General features: G+C 38.5%; 3 protein-coding genes across 3 annotated transcripts in view; 2 read left to right on the top strand and 1 right to left on the bottom strand.

Moving 5' to 3' along the window:
* Positions 1-21,910, top strand: part of LOC139945964 (uncharacterized) — a 70,914-nt gene that overhangs the window by 15,463 nt on the left and 33,541 nt on the right. The gene's annotated exons all lie outside the window — the stretch shown is intronic.
* LOC139946008 (uncharacterized) lies at positions 1,816-7,558 on the top strand. Its single transcript, XM_071943590.1, has 3 exons — positions 1,816-2,463; positions 3,203-3,319; positions 4,569-7,558. The coding sequence occupies exons 1-3, from the start codon at positions 2,291-2,293 to the stop codon at positions 4,624-4,626; spliced, it is 348 nt and encodes a 115-aa protein (XP_071799691.1). The 5' UTR covers positions 1,816-2,290; the 3' UTR covers positions 4,627-7,558.
* Positions 3,636-17,657, bottom strand: LOC139946007 (UPF0696 protein C11orf68 homolog). Its single transcript, XM_071943589.1, has 7 exons — positions 17,243-17,657; positions 16,577-16,750; positions 14,349-14,591; positions 12,498-12,647; positions 8,239-11,659; positions 7,554-7,644; positions 3,636-7,025 (listed from the first exon to the last, which is right to left on the bottom strand). Exons 2-5 carry the CDS (start codon positions 16,651-16,653, stop codon positions 11,266-11,268), a joined length of 864 nt encoding a protein of 287 aa, XP_071799690.1. The 5' UTR covers positions 16,654-16,750; positions 17,243-17,657; the 3' UTR covers positions 3,636-7,025; positions 7,554-7,644; positions 8,239-11,265.

Genomic DNA, 21,910 nt, shown 5'->3' with positions numbered 1-21,910 from the left:
ACTTTCATATTAAACGGCAAGTTGGCCCGTTATACCCCGAGTTACGTGTAAAGGCCGTGAAATATCCTGACTATTAATCTGTGGGATGTTCGCAATTATTGACCCTTTATACATACTAGATGTTTGAAACCTTTCCGTATTCACGGTACTCGTGTTACCTACTAGCGTTACTGTTGGGGCTGTACTTGCCCCAGCATTAGGCCTGAAAATGTAGCGACTCACCCGATTGGCCCGGCTAGTAAGCCATCGGCTTCACCACTCTCTGTAGCCGCCCATCTTCGCCCTCCTCATCAGGTATCACTTGGATTTCTTGGGTTCCCACTTCCAGCGAGTTGCCAAGAAGGTACCGAATTTTGCGAAACTATACAATCTATCTTAACTCCTCGGTGGCAGAATATTCAATGACGGTTCACAGAAAGACAAGCACCCTTTCCCCAAATGCATTGCTTTGGTTGGTTGAAAAGAACAATGGAACCACGTCTGAATGCGCCCTGACAATCCCAATCGCTTATAGCCTCGACTGTGCAACCTGACTATAATTATGCATATTTCCTGGTGTTAAATCGGTTTACTGCGTTACGCATTAAACCCTATTAAGAAAAAACAAATGATGTTAATATAATGTATAAAGTACATGGAAACACCTCTAACGAAGGACGACTACATGTATGTGCTAGTAAATGAGCTATAATTCCCAGTTAACTCATAAAGCCATATCTCATCTTTAATTTGAATGCAAAGTAAGTTTAAATTCGTTGCTCATAAATGAAAAAGAAAACTCAAACTAGCAGCAATATCATGTTCGCTTCGGTGAGTCTTAGTTTTAATGCATCAATTGTAAATAGGTAGTAGAAATTCAACTTAAAGGGAAGGTACACGCGCGTTTGGTGGTTGTTAAAGGAACACGTTGCCTTGGATCGGACGAGTTGGTCAAAACAAAAGCGTTTGTAACCGTTTTTTATAAAATGCATATGGTTGGAAAGATGTTTTAAAAGTAGAATACAATGATCCACACAAGTTTGCCTCGAAATTGCGTGGTTTTTCTTCTACTGTGCGAACTAACATGGTCGGCCATTTATGGGAGTCAAAATTTTGACCCCCATAAATGGCCGACGTGTTAGTCGACGAGGTAAAAGGAAAACCACGCAATTTCGAGGCATGTTTGTGTGGATCATTACATTCTACTTTTACAACATCTTTCTACCCATATGCATTTTATAAAAAACGGTTACAAACGCTTTTCAAAGACCAACTCGACCGATCCAAGGCAACGTGTTCCTTTAAAGACCAGTCTTCTCACTTGGTGTATCCCAACTTAAGCATAAAATAACAAGCCTGTGAAGATTTGGGCTCAATACTGGTGATCGAAGTTGCGAGAAAATGATGAAAGAAAAACACATTTGTTTGACGAATTTGTGTGCTTTCAGATAAGAAGAAAAGACTTCTAGCTAGAAGTCTTTTATTATTTTAGTGAGAAATAACCTCTTTCTCAAAAACTACGTTTATTTCAGAGGGAGTCGTTTCCCACAATGTTTATACTATCAACGGCTCTACAATGCTCGTTAACAAGTCAGTTTTTAAGTTAATATTTGTTTTGAGTAATTACCAAACGTGTACCTTCACTTTAAGAATGGTCAAAGTGTAGTCTTGAATACCTATAAATGAAATAGAATGACTGAAGCGAATCTGAACGAGAAAAATGCAATAATGTGTGCACGAAAACGAAATTGAATGCATTAAAGACGCTGTATCGTCATACGCACGAACGACAAATGCTTGCCAAGCATATTTACCTTTGACACAGTGCGACGATAGCTGTTACATTTACCATCCCCGGAGGGCGTAGTCTAAATATAGATACGTGCTATTGCAATGGCATGGGATTATACGCACGATACGTGCTATTGCAATGGCATGAGTTTATACACACGATACGCGCTATTGCAATGGCATGGGTGTATACACACGATACGCGCTATTGCAATGGCATGGATTTATTACACACGTCGATCGTGTTTATCTGTGTCTAGAGCTTTTCGTCGTGTTTTCATGTTTGAGTGTGCGCAACCACCGCACCTTATCCGTAAGGAAAGGACCTGCGGGTGTATTATGCGTTTTTGACGGCGCATCAAAATTGCCATGAAGAAGAGGTGAGGAACAGGAGAAGTTACCTGGGCAGTATCGGAATCTGCCAGCAAAAGAAGGAAATCTGTGCAAAGCAGAGATTATCAGAAGGAAGTACACAGCAGGCTAGGCCAATCCAGCTGATGCGAATGATGAGTTCCAATCAATGCGAGAGCAGTGTAAATTCATTAACTCAAAACTGTCCCAGTTTGTCAAACATCTGATGACAGTCCTGTCCGCGATCTTGTTTACTTACTACACTGTTCATGTTCTAGATCTACCAGTAGACTTCTACTTGTGGTCAAGACCAGAGTTCACGACTAGAATATTCACCAGAAGGTAGGCTATTAAAGTTTTACTCGCATTTTACTCGCTCTCTCCACCTATGTATTAATTTTTGCTTCAGTTCATTGCTTTCGTTAGGTTAGGGGTCCATACTCTCGACAAGCTATGCTTTTTATCGGGCCCCCCTCCACAAGTGATGATATTACGAAAATAATGTTTAAATATTCCTTCTTTTTTGTTTTAAAGTGGATTAAAGAATTAATTATAATGAAACGGGCTTCTTATTGATCCTGGGTTTTTTTAAGAAAGAGCTTGGTTTCGGGGTTTTTTACTATAATTTTTTTGTACTAAAGAATATGCCTGCAAAATAGCTGGAAAGGTCTCATTGATTAATTTTGTTTTCATTATAAAAAAATAAAATCTAAATAAACGGTTAATAAGGCCTATGTTTTCACACAGCATGGTCGTCACAGGCATGCAACTGTAACTTAAACAAAAAGGAGGAAATTACAAAATGTCACAAAATTTTGTACGATATTTTTCAATTGAAAGTACTGAAAAAAAAAAAAAAAATTATATCAGCTGATGTAGTTGCATGCCTGACATCAGTGTGAAAACCCTTTTCTCCCTGGCATAGTCTAGGGACCCTCTAGAAAAAAATAAACAATACAACTGAAAATGGAGGGGAAAAACTTGGAAGAATAAATAAATGCCTTGTCGTGTAAACAAACGGTATCATAATTTATACTCATGGTCATACCATAAATGTGTTGTGTTTAATTTCACTTTTCAGTGATCAAGATAGTCTACTGGTGTCATCAACGCAAATAAAGAAAACCACAGCAAAGAGACTGTTTGGACCCATGGAGAAAGGAATGTCACTAGACCATGCAGACATTAACTCAGAACGGTTAGTAATAAAGTTGTCAGAGACTACAATCTTTCTGAAGGTTCTATGAAGAAGGGATGGCATTCAAGGACCTTGCAACTTGTCTTGTTTTATATATACTAAGGCTACTTGTGAACTGATCAACCACAACGACCGTGAATGCACAAAATAGATAATGGCCTGACGTTTCAACCCAGTCTAATTTCGAAGGCTAAATGCATACACTGTTAATTTTGTTTCTGAACAGACACAATAATCATAATTTGATGTTTGTTCACAAACGTCACTCATACAGGTTAAACAAGTCAAGTATCAAAACAAAAATGGGCATGACAGGTTGTTTTTGAAAGAACATTTATTGTAACAATTAGGATGCCTTTTATTCCAAATTACGACTAAACAGAAAAACAGTTAAAACTTTTAACTTGCCAATAAATAGACAGAAAATGCCTTGCCTTTATGCACTGCAAAAACTGGGGTGTAAAAAATTAACACCAATGTATTTTCACTTTATTGAGACCCTAAAAATAACCCAAATTAAAGGAACACGTTGCCTTGGATCAGTCGAGTTGTTCTTTGAAAAGCGTAACCGTTTGTAATAAAAAGCATATGGTTAGAAAAATGATTCAAAAGTAGAATACAATGATCCACACAAATTTGCCTCGAAATTGCAAGGTTTTCCTTTTACTTTGCGAATTAACACGGTCGGCCATTTATGGGAGAAATTTGACGCCCACAGATGGCCGACTGTGTTAGTCGATGAGGTAAAAGGATAACCACCCAATTTCGCGTAATACTAGTGTGGATCATTATATTCTACTTTTAAAATATCTTTCTAATCATAATGTATTTTATAACAAACGGTTACAAACACTTTTCAAAGACCAACTCGACCGATCCAAGGGAACAAATGTGTGTTATTTTCATGTTGCTAAACACCCAATGATGTAAACAATAAGTTGTTGTTTGTACATGTATCTTTGTTTGACATTGATCTTGTGTCAATTTTAACACCCAAGTATGTGCGCGTGTATCCTTGAATGTTTCGTAAAAGTAAGCTGTTTCCAAAATCAGTTGTTTTTGTTATATCAACAAACTACACCTCTAGTAACTAAATAAACCTTCCAAAGGATATTCTTAGGAACATACATATTCATTTCAATACATCCTCTTGTAATAAAATTCTTCAATTTTCAAGAGCTCCAGAACACTTTAACTCGTCAAACCAAGGTGTATTTTCTGATCTCATATTATTATTTCCCTTTCCCAGGTTTCCACAGGTAAAAGAAATGGTCAGCACATCCCAAGCCCAAACCGCAGCCCTATAGCTACATCACAGATTCGATGGAGAGGATTGCAGCTAAAAGATCATAAGTAAGCGGGGCGGGTACATGGTTATTTATCATAGCATGTCACTTTTTACTTTATCTGATGATAATCCACAACGCATTTCTTTCACCATTGCAAAAGTGCCAGCCCCATCCATAGAAAAACTAGTCTAGGAGAGACTTGATGGGATGAACAAGAAGTAAAGAAATTGGAAATCTCATTCTTTTCACTTTGAAAAACAAAACCACTTGTTTGTTTGGGTTGAAATCATACATGTTCTGTAGTGCAGCATTGCAACACTAAATTTAAAAGATGTGTAAACTATTTTAATTTGTGGGTCAGTCCATCAATGGTTTTAAAACCATTGGCGTTACATGGTTTAAAACTATTGCAGGTTAAATATTTTGTAACGTCTGTTTTATAGACACTTTTTGGTAGTTGTCAAAGACCAGTTTTCTCACGTTGAGTATCTCAACATTTATATGCACAAAATGACAAACCTGTGAAAATTTGAACTCAATTGGTCATCAAAGTTGCGGTAAAATAATGGAAGAAAAAAACCCTTGTCACACCAAGTTGTGTGTTTTCATGTCTTGATTTTGAGACCTCAAATTCTAAATCTGAGGTCTCGAAGTCACATTTGTGGAAAATTACTTCTTTATCTTGGAAACTAAGTTACTTCCGAGGGAGCCGTTTCTCACAATGTTTTACACTATCAACAGCTCTCCATTGCTTGTTACCAAGTTTTTATGCTAACAATTATTTTGAGTAGTTTACCAATAGTGATCATCTTGAAGATTGTTCATATCAGCCAAAATCACAACTATGAGCCAAAATTAACTCCCACTTTAATTTCCTAAATACATATGTACCAAGTGGAAGGTGTCATTTCTGACTTGATCATTAAATTTAACAAGTTCAGGTAAAATGACGTGTTCTTGGATCATTTTCTTGTCTTTTGAGTATGTCCTTGTTATGAATGATACACCTTTGAATTAATGTAATTTCTTTATCCATAGTTTGTTTTTATTAATCTTATTCCTCATTTTGGCTTGACCCATATACATTGATGTGTCAATAGCATACTCAGTACTTCCACCAAATTCTGTGATAAAAAGCAAGCATGTTACTCGGGTGGGATTCAAACCAATGACCTTTGCAATTCTAGGGCCAATTAGACTAGTTTCTATGACACTGCTCTAGAATTGCAAATAATAATAATATAATAACATGCATTTATATAGTGCTTAATACAAAGTTTCTAAGCCCTGCAAGGGTCGTGGGTTCGAATACCACCCGAGTAATTTGTCTGTGATGTTTTTTTTTCAAAGATTTTTGATAAGTTCCAAAATACAGTGGCTCACACGCATCGGTTTATATGGGTAAAACCACAATAAATATTCATAATCCCTGATGCAAATAAAACATATTCTAAATCTCATATTGTTGTTATATTTTTGTGTGTAAAAAAATTCACTATGTAGAAACCAGCTACATACAGCTGCTTATAACAACCCTCCTATGTCTCGATTGCAAAAATTAATGAGCTGAGCTTATAAGTTAGTGTGGAGACACTCATACTAAAATATGCAACAAATAACAAGGGGAACAGATTGTGTGAGTTTTAAAAGTAGTTTGGGTTTGAACAATGGAAAAGTAATTGGAGTGAGACTTGAACCAGCAATCTTAAGATTAGCGTACATGCACTCTAACAAAATGAGCTAGCCAGCACTATGTTGGCTGTGTCCCTATTAATCAATTTCTGATGACAAATAGGGACACCGCCAGCATGGGCTGGATAGCTCAGTTGGTAGAACACTTCTACGTTAATTCAGAGGTCATTGGTTCATGTCTCGCTGCGGTTAATTTCTCTTTGTTCAAACTCAAGCAATTAAAATATTTTAGAACATGCTGAAAAATTGCAATATTATTTGTAATAAGAGCCTTCGAGGTCTGAACCCAATATAAACACCATTTGGTGCTAGAAACCTATCCCTTATTGATAAAACAAAACACATGGGATGAATCTACGGTTTATAGCACCAAGTCGCCCATGCTGCTAAAAAAAACATGCTGCCTATTATGCTGCATGCTGAAAAACTGTCATTATTGTGGATTTGCTCTGCTGCCAGCATGTCATCCCTGTAATCCATGAGCTGTGTGTGTGTGTGTGTGTGAGGCACCCATTTCACCTTCTAGTGCAAAACTTATTCTCCTCCAGCAGCGTTATATCCCTGCGATTTCTACATCTGCACCATGGCAAAACTTCTTGAGGGGGAGCTTGGGGTTCATGGCTTGTGCTTGTTAGCTGCAGAATGCAATTGACATGCTGCAAGCTGCTGTCTCTACAGCTCTGCGGTTACATTTTCAACCTCCTTGGAAGAGCGTTGAGATATTTCTGAAACGGTAGACACACATTATTGTTATTTACATTCAGGCATATTCATCCTAGGCTGTTTGACAATGTGTTGCTCTTGGGAAAACCAGACAACTGTGATAAGTGTACGATAGCCTTACACCATGTGAAGATCAGCCCTTCCACTATCTAAACTATTTGTTGTTGTTGTTGTTTTCCAAAATTACCAGTATATCATGCCTGCACCTGCTCTAAATGTTTTATTTTATGTATTTATTTTGTATTTGTATATGCCCCTGTAAATATTTCCCTAATTTTTGGTTTGTAATTTTATGGTTTGATTCATAGTGTTTTTATGTGTATAAATATTATTTATTGTTCTACCCCTTGCCTTGCTGTCTTTCTTCATTCAAGTTCAGTTAGTTTTCCATATACGTAAATATTGTTTTATGTTGATGAAATTCATCTATATATTTTCACAGACTGATTCAGGTACATGCAGCTCCTGTAAACCATATAGACATATTTTAACTTGTATTTGTACAAAAAAATAATAAACATTCAGAATACCTTGATGTTGCTTTCTCTTCTTGAATTTGTTTCGCACAGCATCAGATTTGCCTGTTCTCCCCTCGCCTTCAGTTGTTTCTGAATCCGACTCCTGAAAAAATACAGAATTTAATTATAGTGCCCTATCCGTTTGCCATAATAAATTGCTGTAAACAAATTGTTGGGTTTTTGTTGTAACATGTTTTCAGATTTACATTTAACTTACACATTTTGGGTAGTAAAAAGCTTCTCTTAAAACGTTACTTGCTGCAAAGTATTGAGGCATTTGGTAAAACAAAGTCACGCAAAATAATTCATCTCCGTTTTAGCACGCATGTAAAAACGTAATTACCAGTTATGCTATAAATACTAGTATAACTTACTGGTAACATATTTTACATGCTGTAATAATTGTTCGTCTCACCAGGGTATCAGCAAGTATAGTATTGTAAGGGTAGCTATCAGTATTTACCGTATAAGTTTAACGTAAATCTGTAGATTATAGATATTTGTGTTTTGTGTCCTGATCCTACAAGTACAATAAGTTCTCAAACCGTTTGCCGTTTTCTCGAGAGAAAATGATGAAAATTCACCCGTTTTCCAGAACGGTGAATAATAACGAAAGTGACAATAAACACCATTGGATCGACTTGGATAAAACTGGGGTAACAGTAACACATAAGGCTAAAATAGTGGTAACGCTTACTTTATTATTGAGATCCCTGTTGTTGTTCCTCACTTCCTTCCGGTCCTTTTGTTTGTCTTGTGCCACACACACTCGCAAAGCTCGTGGGAAAGCTCCCCGTGTTTCACTATTTCTGGCAAGTGTTCTTGCAACAAGCACAGAGTGACGGGCTTACCATGAACAGTGTATCATCTCCGTATCCGCCATCTTTGTATTCACGACGAACTAACAGAGGGTGTAAGTCACCCTCGCAGAACAGCGTAAACAACTTTTATGAGCGAGAGGGCGCTATTGCAAAAACTGGTTTTTCTTTGACGATAGGGGGCCTTTAAGAGCTAAAAGAAAACCTAGTTTGAGAGGTACAGGGGAAAATGCGTGAATTTGAATGCATGTTAATGAAATTAAATGATTTTTGGGGCTGTCACTGGCCTGGAAAACCTATACAAAAAGTAAGTTAAAGTAACCCTAATAAAGCACATTTTTTGAGAAATAGAAGAAACATAATTATGTGAAATAATTAAAGGCACCTGGAAATAGGATTTTTTTTCTTTTAAACATAAGAGTATATGTTTATTAACAATAAAACATTTTTTTTTAGTAATTGTTTTTTACGATTTATATGTTAAAAAAATTAATTAAGTGCTTGGGGGTTGACTCCGCCTACCCCTTTTGTGACGTAGGAAAAGGAATACTTTGCCTCGATGCGTAGATAAACACACGTGCAAAAGTACATGTAATTCTAAGACGTGAGTTTGTACGCTGCGAAAAAGGTTTTTTTTCTGGCATTTTCCGGCAATGCCGACCAGGTGTATTGCTGCTGGATGCAGCAAAACAACTAAAGATGGGGTCAGTCTTCATCTATTTCCTGCAGATCCCAAGTATAGGCGGTTGTGGGCTGCAAAAATCAGACTAACTAGAGCAAAGTGGTCCGGTCCGACGTCTTTTTCAGAGCTATGCAGCGAACACTTCGAGCCGTCGTGCTTCGAATCCCGGATACACCACTCATTTGACATGACGAGAAGAGCCATTCTTAAACACGACGCCGTCCCAACAATTTTTCCAGCTAGTGGGAAATCGAAGAAGGTATCTGAAAGACGTGACGAACCCAGAGGAGCATTTGCTAAACGTAAAAAAATTCGGGTAAGTTTGAACTTTGAGGGTATGTTTTTAGCTTTTGCCAAGTGACACGATTTTTTGTTGGTACCGCATGCGATTCACCATGCGTGCAGGTCCTATGTGACCGTCCGCACATTATACAGCAGCCATAGTGCGTGCGTGCAGTCTGCTCCGTGGCCGTATTTCTATAATAATACGTAGGCAGACCCACATCTTACAACCCATTTGGTCACTAAAAAGTCGCATAGTTAAATAAAAATAGCAGCAATAGCTTTTGTAAAAACCACTAGGCGTTCAACATGTTCAAGTTTCAATGTACGTATGTGTGTAAAATCGTGTCTAAATTTGTTTTGATGTGCCATGTTCCCAGACGTAATGTACTGGGGCCTGACTACAAATTTTCTCTTCAAATATCGCGCCTTGAATTACGTCACGAACAGCGCCCTCTCGGGTCGGGGCCTACTCGTAAATTTGTAAATACAATCAAAACTAATATTTTTAAACCTTAGTTAACTTTTTATTCACATTCCTCTCGTAAAAACACATATTTTAGTGACAAAAGCTTTATTTAAAAAAAATACCACTTCCAGGTGACTTTAACTTCAGAAAAGAAATTGTACACACTTTCGTTTTTCTGTGTCCTGCTCTTAAAGACATGTGTGACAAGTCAAAATTGCACAAACTCTTTAAACAAAAGTCTTTCAAATTTGTATTCAAGCGCTTCTTAGTGAATTAAGAAAACCTTCCCCAGTACAAGTGATACCGCACACAGTTTAGGACACTATCCCTCCCTCACGTATGGAAAACTTTGACCAAATTCGGACAGAAAATTAGCCCAGGGTCAAATTTCATAGATCTGCTTAACGGTAAGCAAAAATAATTGTTTAAATCATTCTACCCCTTCCTAAACGTACACCTATTTCAGGCGCAAGATTTTAGATCGTTTGCTTTAGCAACAAAGAAGAAGGTATGGGCCCCCTACTGACACAATGGCGGGCGATAAAAAAAAATTCTGTCTTATCATACTATTTGTTATGGTTCAAAGCGCCACTTGAAAGGTTTACACACTAACTTGAGAGTAAATTAGAAGATGATACAATGTACGTTTCTTAAGCATTTTAGACACTCGTTTACTTCGCTACACCTACCATACAAACACACGTAAAGTACACACCGCTGCGCGCAACACTAACAACGTATTGCAAATATGTTGCACTATGTGCATGGCCAAATTGCATAGGGCTGCTTAACGGTAAGCAAATTTGTTTGCTTAACGTAGCAAACAAAATTGCTTAAGCCTAAACCTAATTCACGAGCGGTTGCTAGCTTAAGCACGTAAACAAACTGCGCGCGCAACAATTTAAAAAGAGAAGGTGCTGACAAGGTGAAGGTGCTGCATGGTCGAATTGCCGTGTAACACTAGTCGCTACTCGCTACCCTTTTATTCCCTTATTAAACAAAGTACACTTGAACTCCGTCACCGAGATGGTCTTAAAGCCATCACACGAAACTAACCCCTTTCAGGACGGACAGTTATACAAGGATAAAGACAAAACAAACTCGGATAAATGATAGCTGAGATGATGGAGCCTTTGTATGCAATTTTAGTTTTATTTCCTGTATCGAGTTGTACGTACATACAAAGTATGCATACATACATACATACATGCATAAATGCATACATATTAGCATGTATATCAGGCGTCTTTCCCCGAAGGTTACAAAGCGCCTAGATGAGATGCTTTATTGGATCCCCTAATTGGGCGAACCCCATAATAATAATGCAGTGCCTAAGTTGTTATAAATCCAAATCCGTTAAAACAAATTCCATTTTTTTTTTTTTTTTTTTTTTTTTTTTTCCGCGGGGGGGGGGGGTTCTTAATTTTCCTTAGACTAAAAACTCAAGACTGATCTACCATTAAGCAATCAAATTCATTTTTCATTGTCCCTTATCTTAGACTCATTGACGTCGGGGTGCCAATGTGACGTATAGATGCCCGGTCTCAAACCCCACTTGTTCTCGGAAAACACACCAATCTTGGAGTAAACACGAGGTTTGAAGGCCATGCGATCCGTCATACCAAGTTTCCGAATCTTATCCTCCAAGTTATACACTTCGTCTTTCTTATCAAAGTTCTCAGCATAAACACTGATGACATACTGTCCGGAGTGTAAGACTTCCTCGGGTGTTCCTGCATCTTCAGTCGGCGTGACCTTAGCGTGAGTACCAAGCATATCTGCCACCGTAGCCTTGGCGATTTTCCTCCACGCTTCGTCGACTTTCTCCCTGGTGTTTTGAAACACAAGCCAAATGCCACTTTTACACCTTTAGGATAAATAAAAAATGTTGAGATCTACAAATTAATGCTGATATTTCATATTTTCAAGTTTTAATACATTTGGTATTCATGGTGGTTTAATAATTATGTGATTAATTTCCAAACCTAACCCTGAATCTAAAAACTTTCACACAGAATTCCCTTGACACATCGGACCAGACTATGTTGGAAAAAAACTCAAGCGGGTGAGCGACCTTGCCCTGTCCACCCACACTATAAGTTATGTTTCTCAAGCGTATTCTCTTCAAGTCAGGGCAAACTTTGATTTTAAATATTTCTATTCCTATCGTGTAAAAGGTTGAGGGCGCAGTTGTTTTCACTATTGCTAGCTGCTTTTGTAAACGAAAAATTCTTTTGCCGTGTACTATCTTAACGGATCCGCAGTGAAACGTTCACTCGTCACAAACGTTCACCGAAACCCCTTTTCCAACATTCAGTTATGAAACATACAATATTGAGCAAAAATTTACCTCGAAGATACAGGTTCAAACTCTCTTTCCCACAAGGCAGATACGAAGATATATAATCAAAGACACTCGATCTCATCTCAAAAAGAGGAAACATATCCTGACAATTATCAAATTAACCTGGTCCTGGCTCTTAAGTCAGGGTAAAATTTGGTTTTTGTTTTATATAAATTCATACACAGTTTTAATTACTATGTAATACTTATTAATAGCCTGTTGCTAGCTTGCAGTCTAATGCACTCTGGTTGAAATAAACAAAACATCTGTTATCTGATGGTGAAATAATTCTTTTGCTTTGGTAATTTGAGGTTTTTTGTAAAATTTTATGTTAAATGGTACAATTGATTTCCTAAGTTACCTATGAGTCAACGCAAGTTTCCGGACAGTGGGCCAGTTGACTTCTTCGTGTGATAGCTTTTTGAATTCCTCTTGTATCTTTTCTACGTCTCCAAGACCCTCGTCCTTAAAACGTAATGAGTTCACAATGATTTTCCCAACACCGTCTGATCTAGAGGGGAAAATAGAGAAAAAAGGATATATAATGTTTTTTTTATTTCAAAATACAAACAGACATCATAACCAGAAAATTGAATTACGTTTCATGAACATTCATTAAACATTCAGTTTAAACAGTTAATTCAGTAATTCATTAGAAAAGTACAACCCCCATAAAAGTGAGAGCTCATGAAATTATGCAGTGCTTATGCAGTGCTTACACATATTGGTGTATAATGGTGTTACATAGTAATTAAATCTGTGTATTCCAACATTAATTTTCTTTATCCCCGATGCAAATTTTCATCTATTAAAACAACATCAATCTTAAACTCTGCAAAGTAATTCAATGAAAAAGGCTCACGCCAAGACTGGATACAATTAGGAGACTTTGGAAAGCTAGGTTGCAGCAGACTTACCAGGTAAATTATCATTGTTTACGTAGTTCTGAGCATGTGCACTTTACCGAGAACAATTATGGATTTCACCTGGTAAGTCTGCTGCCACTAAGCATCCCAAAAGTCTCCTATTGTCAAAAAGAGAGATTGTGACACTGGGGTCAACCTCCTTCCCGGGGGTGATCGATCTCGCCGCGCCATTTTTTCCCCAGCATGCCTTGCTCGATCATAGAGACGTACGCAGAGCTAGCGTGATACGGCGCGATGCCCATGGTAGCGAGGTTGCACTGGGGTTGACCAAGGGAAAGACAGTACAAGAAGCATTTAAAAATAAAAAACAGCGATACAATTTAAATAGCAATTCTGGTCGTGAAAGCAAATCTAATAACACATGCAAAAAACTTGCACATTGAATGCATAGAACCAAATAAATGGAAATAACAGTATAACGACTGGTTGTTGCCCTTTTCGTTGCCCCTGAAAGTTGCCCTTACTTAAGGAATATAAATTTATAGAATCATCAGGAGGTCTATCGATAGTTTTGCCCACATTGATATACGAGAATAGGGCCTTTGCTACCCAAAGGATCTGAACAAAGTATCCTTTATCTTGAGAAAAAAAAACCTTCACTATCGACCAACATGGTAAAAAAAGTTACAAAGTTACAAGTGGGAATAGACCTTTACTTATCATGCCTACTCTTGGTCATGTTCCTCGTATCGCATAACAACACTAAATGCCAATAATCATTTTGCAAATATGAACCACACTATTTTGTTCTTCCACCCTCGGTTTGGTAACATTGATATCAATGGGAGCAAATAAAGATGGCTGTAACATGATAATAAAGGTCTTTAGCACAGCACATTTACCATTATTTGGAATTGTATGAACACAAACAATTTGTTACAATTCTGTTTTCTTATTTTAATTACAACAGATACAACAAATACATTTAATATCCCTGACCCGGATCTGACCCGGATCTGACCCGTAAGGTTTTAGAGTGTACAGTAGCTGTCCTTACGACAGACTGAAGTCACTCAGTGATGAAAGGCCCTGGGCTCAATTTCAAAAAGATGCTAAGCACAAAAATTTGCTTACCATGAAATTTCTTCCGTAATAAAAACATGATTACCTAACAAAATGTTCATTTGTTGCAAACTGCTTGTTACTGGTATTCAGTTGTTGTTTGCTTATCCTGAAAATCACGTGGAAGTTTGGTTGGTATGCCTGTTTTTTATTAAGTTAAAAGTTTCATGCTTAGCAAATATTTGTGCTTAGCAGCTCTATGAAATTGGGCCCTGTTGTCTTACCTCTTGACTTTGGATGGTGCATAAGTATCCAAGAATGTATCCAGACTGCGCTGCCGTTCATCAAAGTCTTCATAGTCCAGCGGGTTAAACAGACGAGTATCCTCTTCACAAGCGGCATTGGAGTCAGCAAAGAGGCGATTGGAACGTTCGGGATCTGTGATTTCTTGTGGCTGAATGGAAGGAGTCTCAGGACGGGACTGACTGCTCTCAGAGTGGTCCGGAGAGTTGGCTTCAGAAGCCGGTCTAGGTTTGGAGATACAACATTAACTGGGTTTAAAAAGAAAGCAGTGGTTAATTTTTGTTTTGAAGATGACAAGGAAGATGGAGATTATTATTTTCATTCAAACGGATGACGAGATCCATTAACTTTATAACCATTATCTTCTCACATGTTTGATTTTTAAAAAAAATTGTTTCGGTTGTTGTTTTTATACTTTATTTACCATCAATATTATTATTCACTCAACAGCATGACTGTACTGATGACAGTACGGAAAACATGACGAAGAATTTGATTTAACAATTCTAATAATACTTAAAGGCACCTGGAAATATAATTTTTTCTTCTTCAAACATTAGAGTATATATTCCTGAACAATAAAATAATTTTTTGAGTAATTGTTTTTAACGATTTATAAGTTTAAAAAATTAGAAAAAGTTGTGTGGGGGTGACTCCGCCTACCCCTTTTGTGACGTCAATCGAGGAAGACTTTGCCTCGATCGAACATCGAACACACGTACGGGCAAGTACATTCAAGTCCTAGTCATTAGTTTGTACGTTTTGAAAAAGTTTTTTTCTTGCATTTTTCCGGCAATGTCGACCATAAAGATGGTGTCAGTTTGCCAAGTTGTCCGGTCGGACATCTTTTCCAGCGCTGTGCAGCAAACACTTCATTCGAGCCGTCGTGCTTCGAGAATACACTACACATTTTGACATGAACAGAAAAGTTCTTTTCTAAAACATGACGCCACCCCAATAATTTGTCCAGCTAGTGGGGAAGTCGAAGAAGGTATCTGAAAGACGTAACGAACCTAACGGAGCATTTGCCTAACGTGAAAAAAAATCAGGTATTGTTTCAACTTTGAGGGCATGTTTTTAGCTTGCGCCAAGCGTCACTATGTTGTTTTGGCACTGCATGCGATTCATCGCGCCTCGATTGACGTCACGAACAGCGCCCTCTCGGGTCGTTTTTTTTTTCAAATTTGTAAATAACATGGAAACTAATTTTTTAAACCTTAGTTAATTGTTTATTCATATTCCACTCATCAAAACACATATTTTAGTGACAAAAGCTTTATTTTGACAAAATACCACTTCCAGGTGACTTTAACAATAACTGTAATAATCCGTACGTACATAAATCTAATTTAATTGTAGCTAATAAAATTATGCTCCATTGCCCAGGAACATCATTAAAATAATTACACCAATTATATAATACTCAATATTTAATACGTACCATTGCATACAAACAGTGTTATATATTGGTATATTTTCTCTGCAATGTGGAAATAAATGGTTATAATTTTTGTTTGTATGAAATGTGTTTATTAAAAATTTACAAATGAAAAATAAAAATAGAAATGAGCTCAAAGCTGCCTTAGGGTAAATCCCCCCTCCCCAATTCATATCAAAAGAACACTGCACAGACGTACTTGGGTGTGAAAACTGACACTATGAACCATTAGATATAGGCCTACTCCTAGTCTTTGACAATAAAATTATTCCATTGGCGTTATTATCATACCCAAAATGATGTTACTTTGGCTATTAAATTGTTGAGTTTGACGCCAAAGCTGTAAGACTTGACACCATAGCTTGGCAGTGAAGTTTGAAAGATTATATTTTACGGAGATTGCACTGTCTAATGCTTATTAACTTTTGATATGATGAAAGGGGGCACGTCTCAAAACTTGTCCAGCTTTTATTTTCATAACTCTTGGTTTTATGTGAAAATTATGACACCAAATTTCAACTTTCCGATAGGACAGTGTAATATCTTGCCTGCCAGAATACTCAAAGAATGTACAAGGTCAAACTTGTTGTTAACAAGGTTCACATGGTCTATTAAACTCAAGTCATTTTGGATTATTGTGCAATTGAAAAACAACTGGACAGTATGGCATATAGTAATCGAGTCGACTTTAGAAAGATAAAAGAAATGCAGTACAAAATGACAGATTAGGATTCAGGCATTGATAGTCAAAAGGAATACAGAAATGCTTACATGGAAATATTCGCTAGACTAGCTGTGACAGCTCCTTCATCGTTCGGTTGAGGTTCGTTTGTTTCCTCCCCCTGCATTCTCTGTGAATGATTCGAATCTAGCTAGGAACAGAGACCATGTGTCGAGTTGTATATAACCTTATTTTATTAACACCAAGATCTCACCATGAATTACCTGCAGCAACAGAACGAGGCATAAGAATCATAATATGGAAGGTCGATCGACTTTAATATCAAGGATATTTTTTATTAACTTCTTAAAAAAACAAATTAGGGTTGAAAATTAATAATGATTTTATTACTTTTTTCGTTTGAAATAAAAAAAAGAACTGTTGAATCATCTCATTACAAAGGTTGAATTTCTTTACGAAGATTGTGTGAAAGTGATTGTGTACATTAATAATAGTTCTGTATGTGTTGTGTCACGGGTGTAAAAGAACCCAGTGCACTTATCTAGAAGAGAAGGGGGGTCGTCCCAGTGTTCCTGGACGTGGTCTGCTGTATGCGCCGTGCACCTTGTAAACCCATTGAAGGTGCTAACTATTGGGTCTCAAAATTCATCACTGCAACAAACCTGAAAGTTTGTATATACTCAGCGCCGTGATCGTGAGTACCTTGTTTGGTAGAAACGTGTGCATAAGACTTCGATATTAGTTAATTAACATACCTTGAAAGTTGTACTGCTGCAGTGCTTGCGCCATGATGAATGACCAGAAGAGGACAGCTGCGGAGGTCCGTTCAGAAGTGACAGCAGTTGACGATGATGCGGGAAGCATAAAATGCGCAACAACTCGTACAATGAACTTCGTTTAGGTTGTAAACCGATGAATGCAACGCCGCTATCTATATGGACCGGTGACTGCTTCGCAAAAAAAGGGAATTCCCCACCGGAAGAAAAAACACTACACCCAAGCGTTAACTAGACGGTGTCTGTACAACTAATCAGCTAAGAATAATTCTTGACTAACCTTAGATACAAAGGCACTCCAAAACAAGAAGACGACTTTGAATAGGGAATAAATCAATATAACGGGATTGTATTTTATGTGATATGGTACCAGGCAGTGATGTCGTGTCAGGGAAGTTCCCTAATCTTGCGCCCTCTAGAGGATGATAGATCATAGTTTTTCTAGACTTGCCGCAGTCCTCACTCACTAATTATAAGAGCATGCGCAAGCCTTGTTCTTAATATAAGCGATGTGTACGTTTATGACAAAATTGAGAATTTACCAATGCTATCTTGCAGATTTCATCTGTTCTCTATAATGGTCTTTGTAGCCAAGGTTTCAAACATGAAAGCAATTCACATCAAGTAAAAAGCTATTCATTCTACGATAAATAAAAATGGAAAACAATAAATTAAATTATGGGTGCGGTAAAGAACCCGTTCTAAAAATCCAAAAGCTAGTTCTCGAATATCGTATAAAGAAAACAACACATTGAAAGGAGCATTTCTGTTTGAAATGTTTCATGGCATGTTCTGGTCCAGCATGTACTTAGCCTTGATCAAGGCGCTACAGCCAGCCGCGATCGGCGAAATCCCAGTCCCCATCACTGAATTCCGCCAGCGCACCCCCATACATAACACAGTGCATACAATACGTGTACAGCGTATGTACACATACGTACTGTACATGTACATGTACCATCTGTATACGGTACACTTATGGTACATGGGTACCTCCCAAGTAGCGCCTTGATGGTTTTGTATCTGCCAAAATTTAGGGCGGAGCTCATTATGCTAATGTATACTAACAACCCGTTCTCATTGGTTGTTGGTTGACCTATAAACTCTCGCTGCGATGTCAATCACAACGTTGTTCTGCAAGCACTCGCACACATGTGCTCGTCGACGTATTGTAAACAAGCAGTGGCTGTAGTATAGTTGCAATAATGGCGGCGGGCGAGGGAGAAATCCCTACTAGTAAAACAAAACTGTAATTCGCTGGAAATCAGTGGTGTATAATTTGCAAGACAACTACAGAAACTTTCAACAAAATATAACAACCGCGTTTAATGCAATCATGGGTTTGATTAGAAATGTGAAACATTATACCATGTGAAATGTGTTTGAGAAAGGTTAAAAAAGTATCCAGGTGTCATGGGTTTCCGGCAAGATGGCTACTTGGTAAGAATTCTTAGGTGTTGGGCATATGACAGTACAACACACCCCGTCCCCTTGAAGCACAAACACAGACCAGATGAGATAAGAAACCCAGCTGTTTATTTTGTCTTAATGTAGACATATATTATTCATTACGTTTCTCCGTGTAAATCAAAGTTGGGGATCGAAAATATGTGTTGTCGACAGACGGTAGAAGATGGCGTGTGGCTGAACAACAGCTACAAATAAAGTTCAATTTCATAAACTAACTCTTGCCATACTACTAGTACTACACTACAACGTTACACTTATAGTACAGCAGCTTCCAATTCAGGGACAAATCTACCAGCTACGTTGTAATTATGATGCTAGTCCTCGTGTTATAATGAAACGCAAGACAACGGAAGTTGTTCGAAGTTGTTCAACACCATACCGACCGGGCGAGTCATGTCCGTCTCACCCGTCCGGCAGCGCATTCAGACCCCTTACAATCACAGCTAATATACACCACGCTCCCGACACTGCTATAAAAAGCACGTAGTACAGTACATGTACACAGCTAGCGTACAGCGTACACACACATGGACGTGGCATGATTGCTAGCAGTAATACGTCATTCTCAATCGCGCCTGTGATTGGCCAATGTTTAGAATGACACGCCCACATCATGAATACCCTTTTATCGGAATTCCGATAAAGCTTTACAAACCCATCAAGGCTGTTGTTTGAGCCACGTGTATGAGGTTGAAAATACAAAGACACGACCGTTCTCACGACTACGCTATACTGTTCTCGCTGTACAATGTATGGTAATGTACATTTGTGTATGCACTGCATGTGTGTGCCGCGAACCGGACCGGGGAACAGTACGTCAACAGCCTTGATCAAGGCTAGCATTTACTAACAATAATTAAACTTCCCTTAAAATGTTAGATAGACCATTGCTTCGTCCTTCGGATGGGAGGTAAAGCCGTTGGTCCCATGTGTTGTGTAAACGTTTGTAAATAACCCAGTGCGCTTATCGTAGAAGGGGTTCGCTGCTGTGTTTTTGCATGGCTGGATTGGCAGCATATTGCACCACAGCACCTTGTAAACCATTAATGATCACGTCTTATAATTATCTCAAACTTCGTCCAAATCCTTGCAGTATACCTGGCGCTTTGTATCCTTTTGGGAAAGGCGCGTTAAAACTACATATATTATTATGATAGAACAAAACAATTTGGATAGCAGAATCAATTTAACACCTTGCATACCATGATTATGACTTTAAGCAGATTTACAAGCAAATTTTTAAGCAACTTTTTAATAAGCTTTTTAGCAGATTTTTACGCAAGATTTTAAGCAGATTTTTAAGCAGTTTTTTAAGCATATTTTTTAAGCAGGAGACTCTGTCCCCCTTGGAGATTTTTGTCACACATCGTGTCCGGGCTATGCAAAAACCGTCCGGTGGACATGTACACGACTGTATACGTATGTGCGCGCGTAAAAGCGAGCGTGCATGCACTGAACCTACGTATATGCAGCATGAATATTCACGTATTTTATGATTGCAGCGAATACCAACGGCCGAACATTTCCCATGTCATTCATGACATGCACTGATTAACTTGTAAAAAAAAAAGTGGCGAACGTGTTCCATCGACCAAGGGCGTTCAAATTACTACAAGGACGATTTTGCACGGGGCGGACACAACTGCATATGCAAATGACTGTGTCTGGGCGGACACAATTGCATTATGCAGCAGCGTCCGGGCGGACACGATTGCATATGCAAAACCATCCGGCAGACATTATTACATATGCAATAAGTCGTGCAATAATGTCGTCCGGATAGTATTGCATAGAGGACATGCATGCGACACCGGCTCGCGATTCGCTGCCTCCCCCCCCCCAATCAAATATGTTATCACATCGCAGCCAGGTGAGCCAGCATACGGAGAAGGTCGATGCATCGCTCGTTTGGGATGCGCTGCAAGGATTGAGAATTATAATGTAGTTACAGTTTGACAAGCAAACGAGGGTTTATGTTTGTGTAACGAAAATATAGAAAGAAAAAAAAAAACGAACAACAATAAGAGGTGTTCTCGGCTAATGGCCCGAACACCTAATTTACATTTCCTGAGGTCGTGAAGGCCCTAGATGTCAAGTACTTTTGTTTAAAGGAACACGTTGCCTTGGATCGGACGAGTTGGTCTATTAAAAGCGTTTGAAACCGTTTGTTATGAAATGCATATGGTTAGAAAGATGTTTTAAAAGTAGAATATAATGATCCACACAAGTATCACTCGAAACTGCACGGTTTTCCTTTTACGTCGCGAACTATCACGGTCGGCCATTTATGGGAGTCAAAATTTTGACTCCCATAAATGGCCGACCGTGTTAGTCGACAGGGTAAAAAGAAAACCACGCAGTTTCGAGGCATATTTGTGTAGATCATTGTATTCTACTTTTACAATATCTTTCTAACCATATACATTTTACAACAAACGGTTACAGAACGCTTTTCAAAGACCAACTCGACCGATCCAAGGCAACGTGTTCCTTTAACGGGGTCTGTTCTGGTTGACTGATTGGCGTCGAACAAGAAGAAAATCAATGAAATTTCACGACCCTAACTCTTTCAGCTGTGACCAGGTCACGGTCGTCGACCAGTTGGCCACCGGGAGCCACAAGAGTACACGATTGTACTACTGTAAACCTCATCGCACTCTGTTTGCGCACGTTAAGCGTTGAATGAGGTGCATGCTGGACCGATGTCAGATGCAATTGTGTCCGCCATGCAATTGTGTCCGCTCCGGACACTTTTGCATATGCAATAGTGTCCGGGGCTATGCAAAAACCGCCCGGTGGACATGTACTGGACATGTACATGACGTACATGTATGTGCGCCCGTAAGCGAGCGTTCATGCACTGAACCTATATACGTATAGTATATGCAGCGTGAATATTCACGTACTTTATGATTGTAGCGAATACCCAACAGCCAAACATTACCCATGTCATTCATGACATGCACTTAGCTTGTAAAATAATGGCGAACGTGTTCCGTCAACCAAGGACGGTTTTGCACAGGGGCGGAAACAACTGCATATGAAAATGTGTCCGGGTGGACACAATTGCATTATTAGCCGGACACGATTGCACATGCAAAACCGTCCGGCGGACATTATTGCATATGCAGTAATGTCATCCGGATAGTATATGCAAAAATGTCCTCCGGATAGTAT

This window comes from Asterias amurensis, chromosome 13, assembly GCF_032118995.1.
Source record: "Asterias amurensis chromosome 13, ASM3211899v1".
NCBI classification, from domain to species: Eukaryota; Metazoa; Echinodermata; class Asteroidea; order Forcipulatida; family Asteriidae; genus Asterias; species Asterias amurensis.
This window is presented reverse-complemented; position numbering and strand designations above follow the sequence as displayed.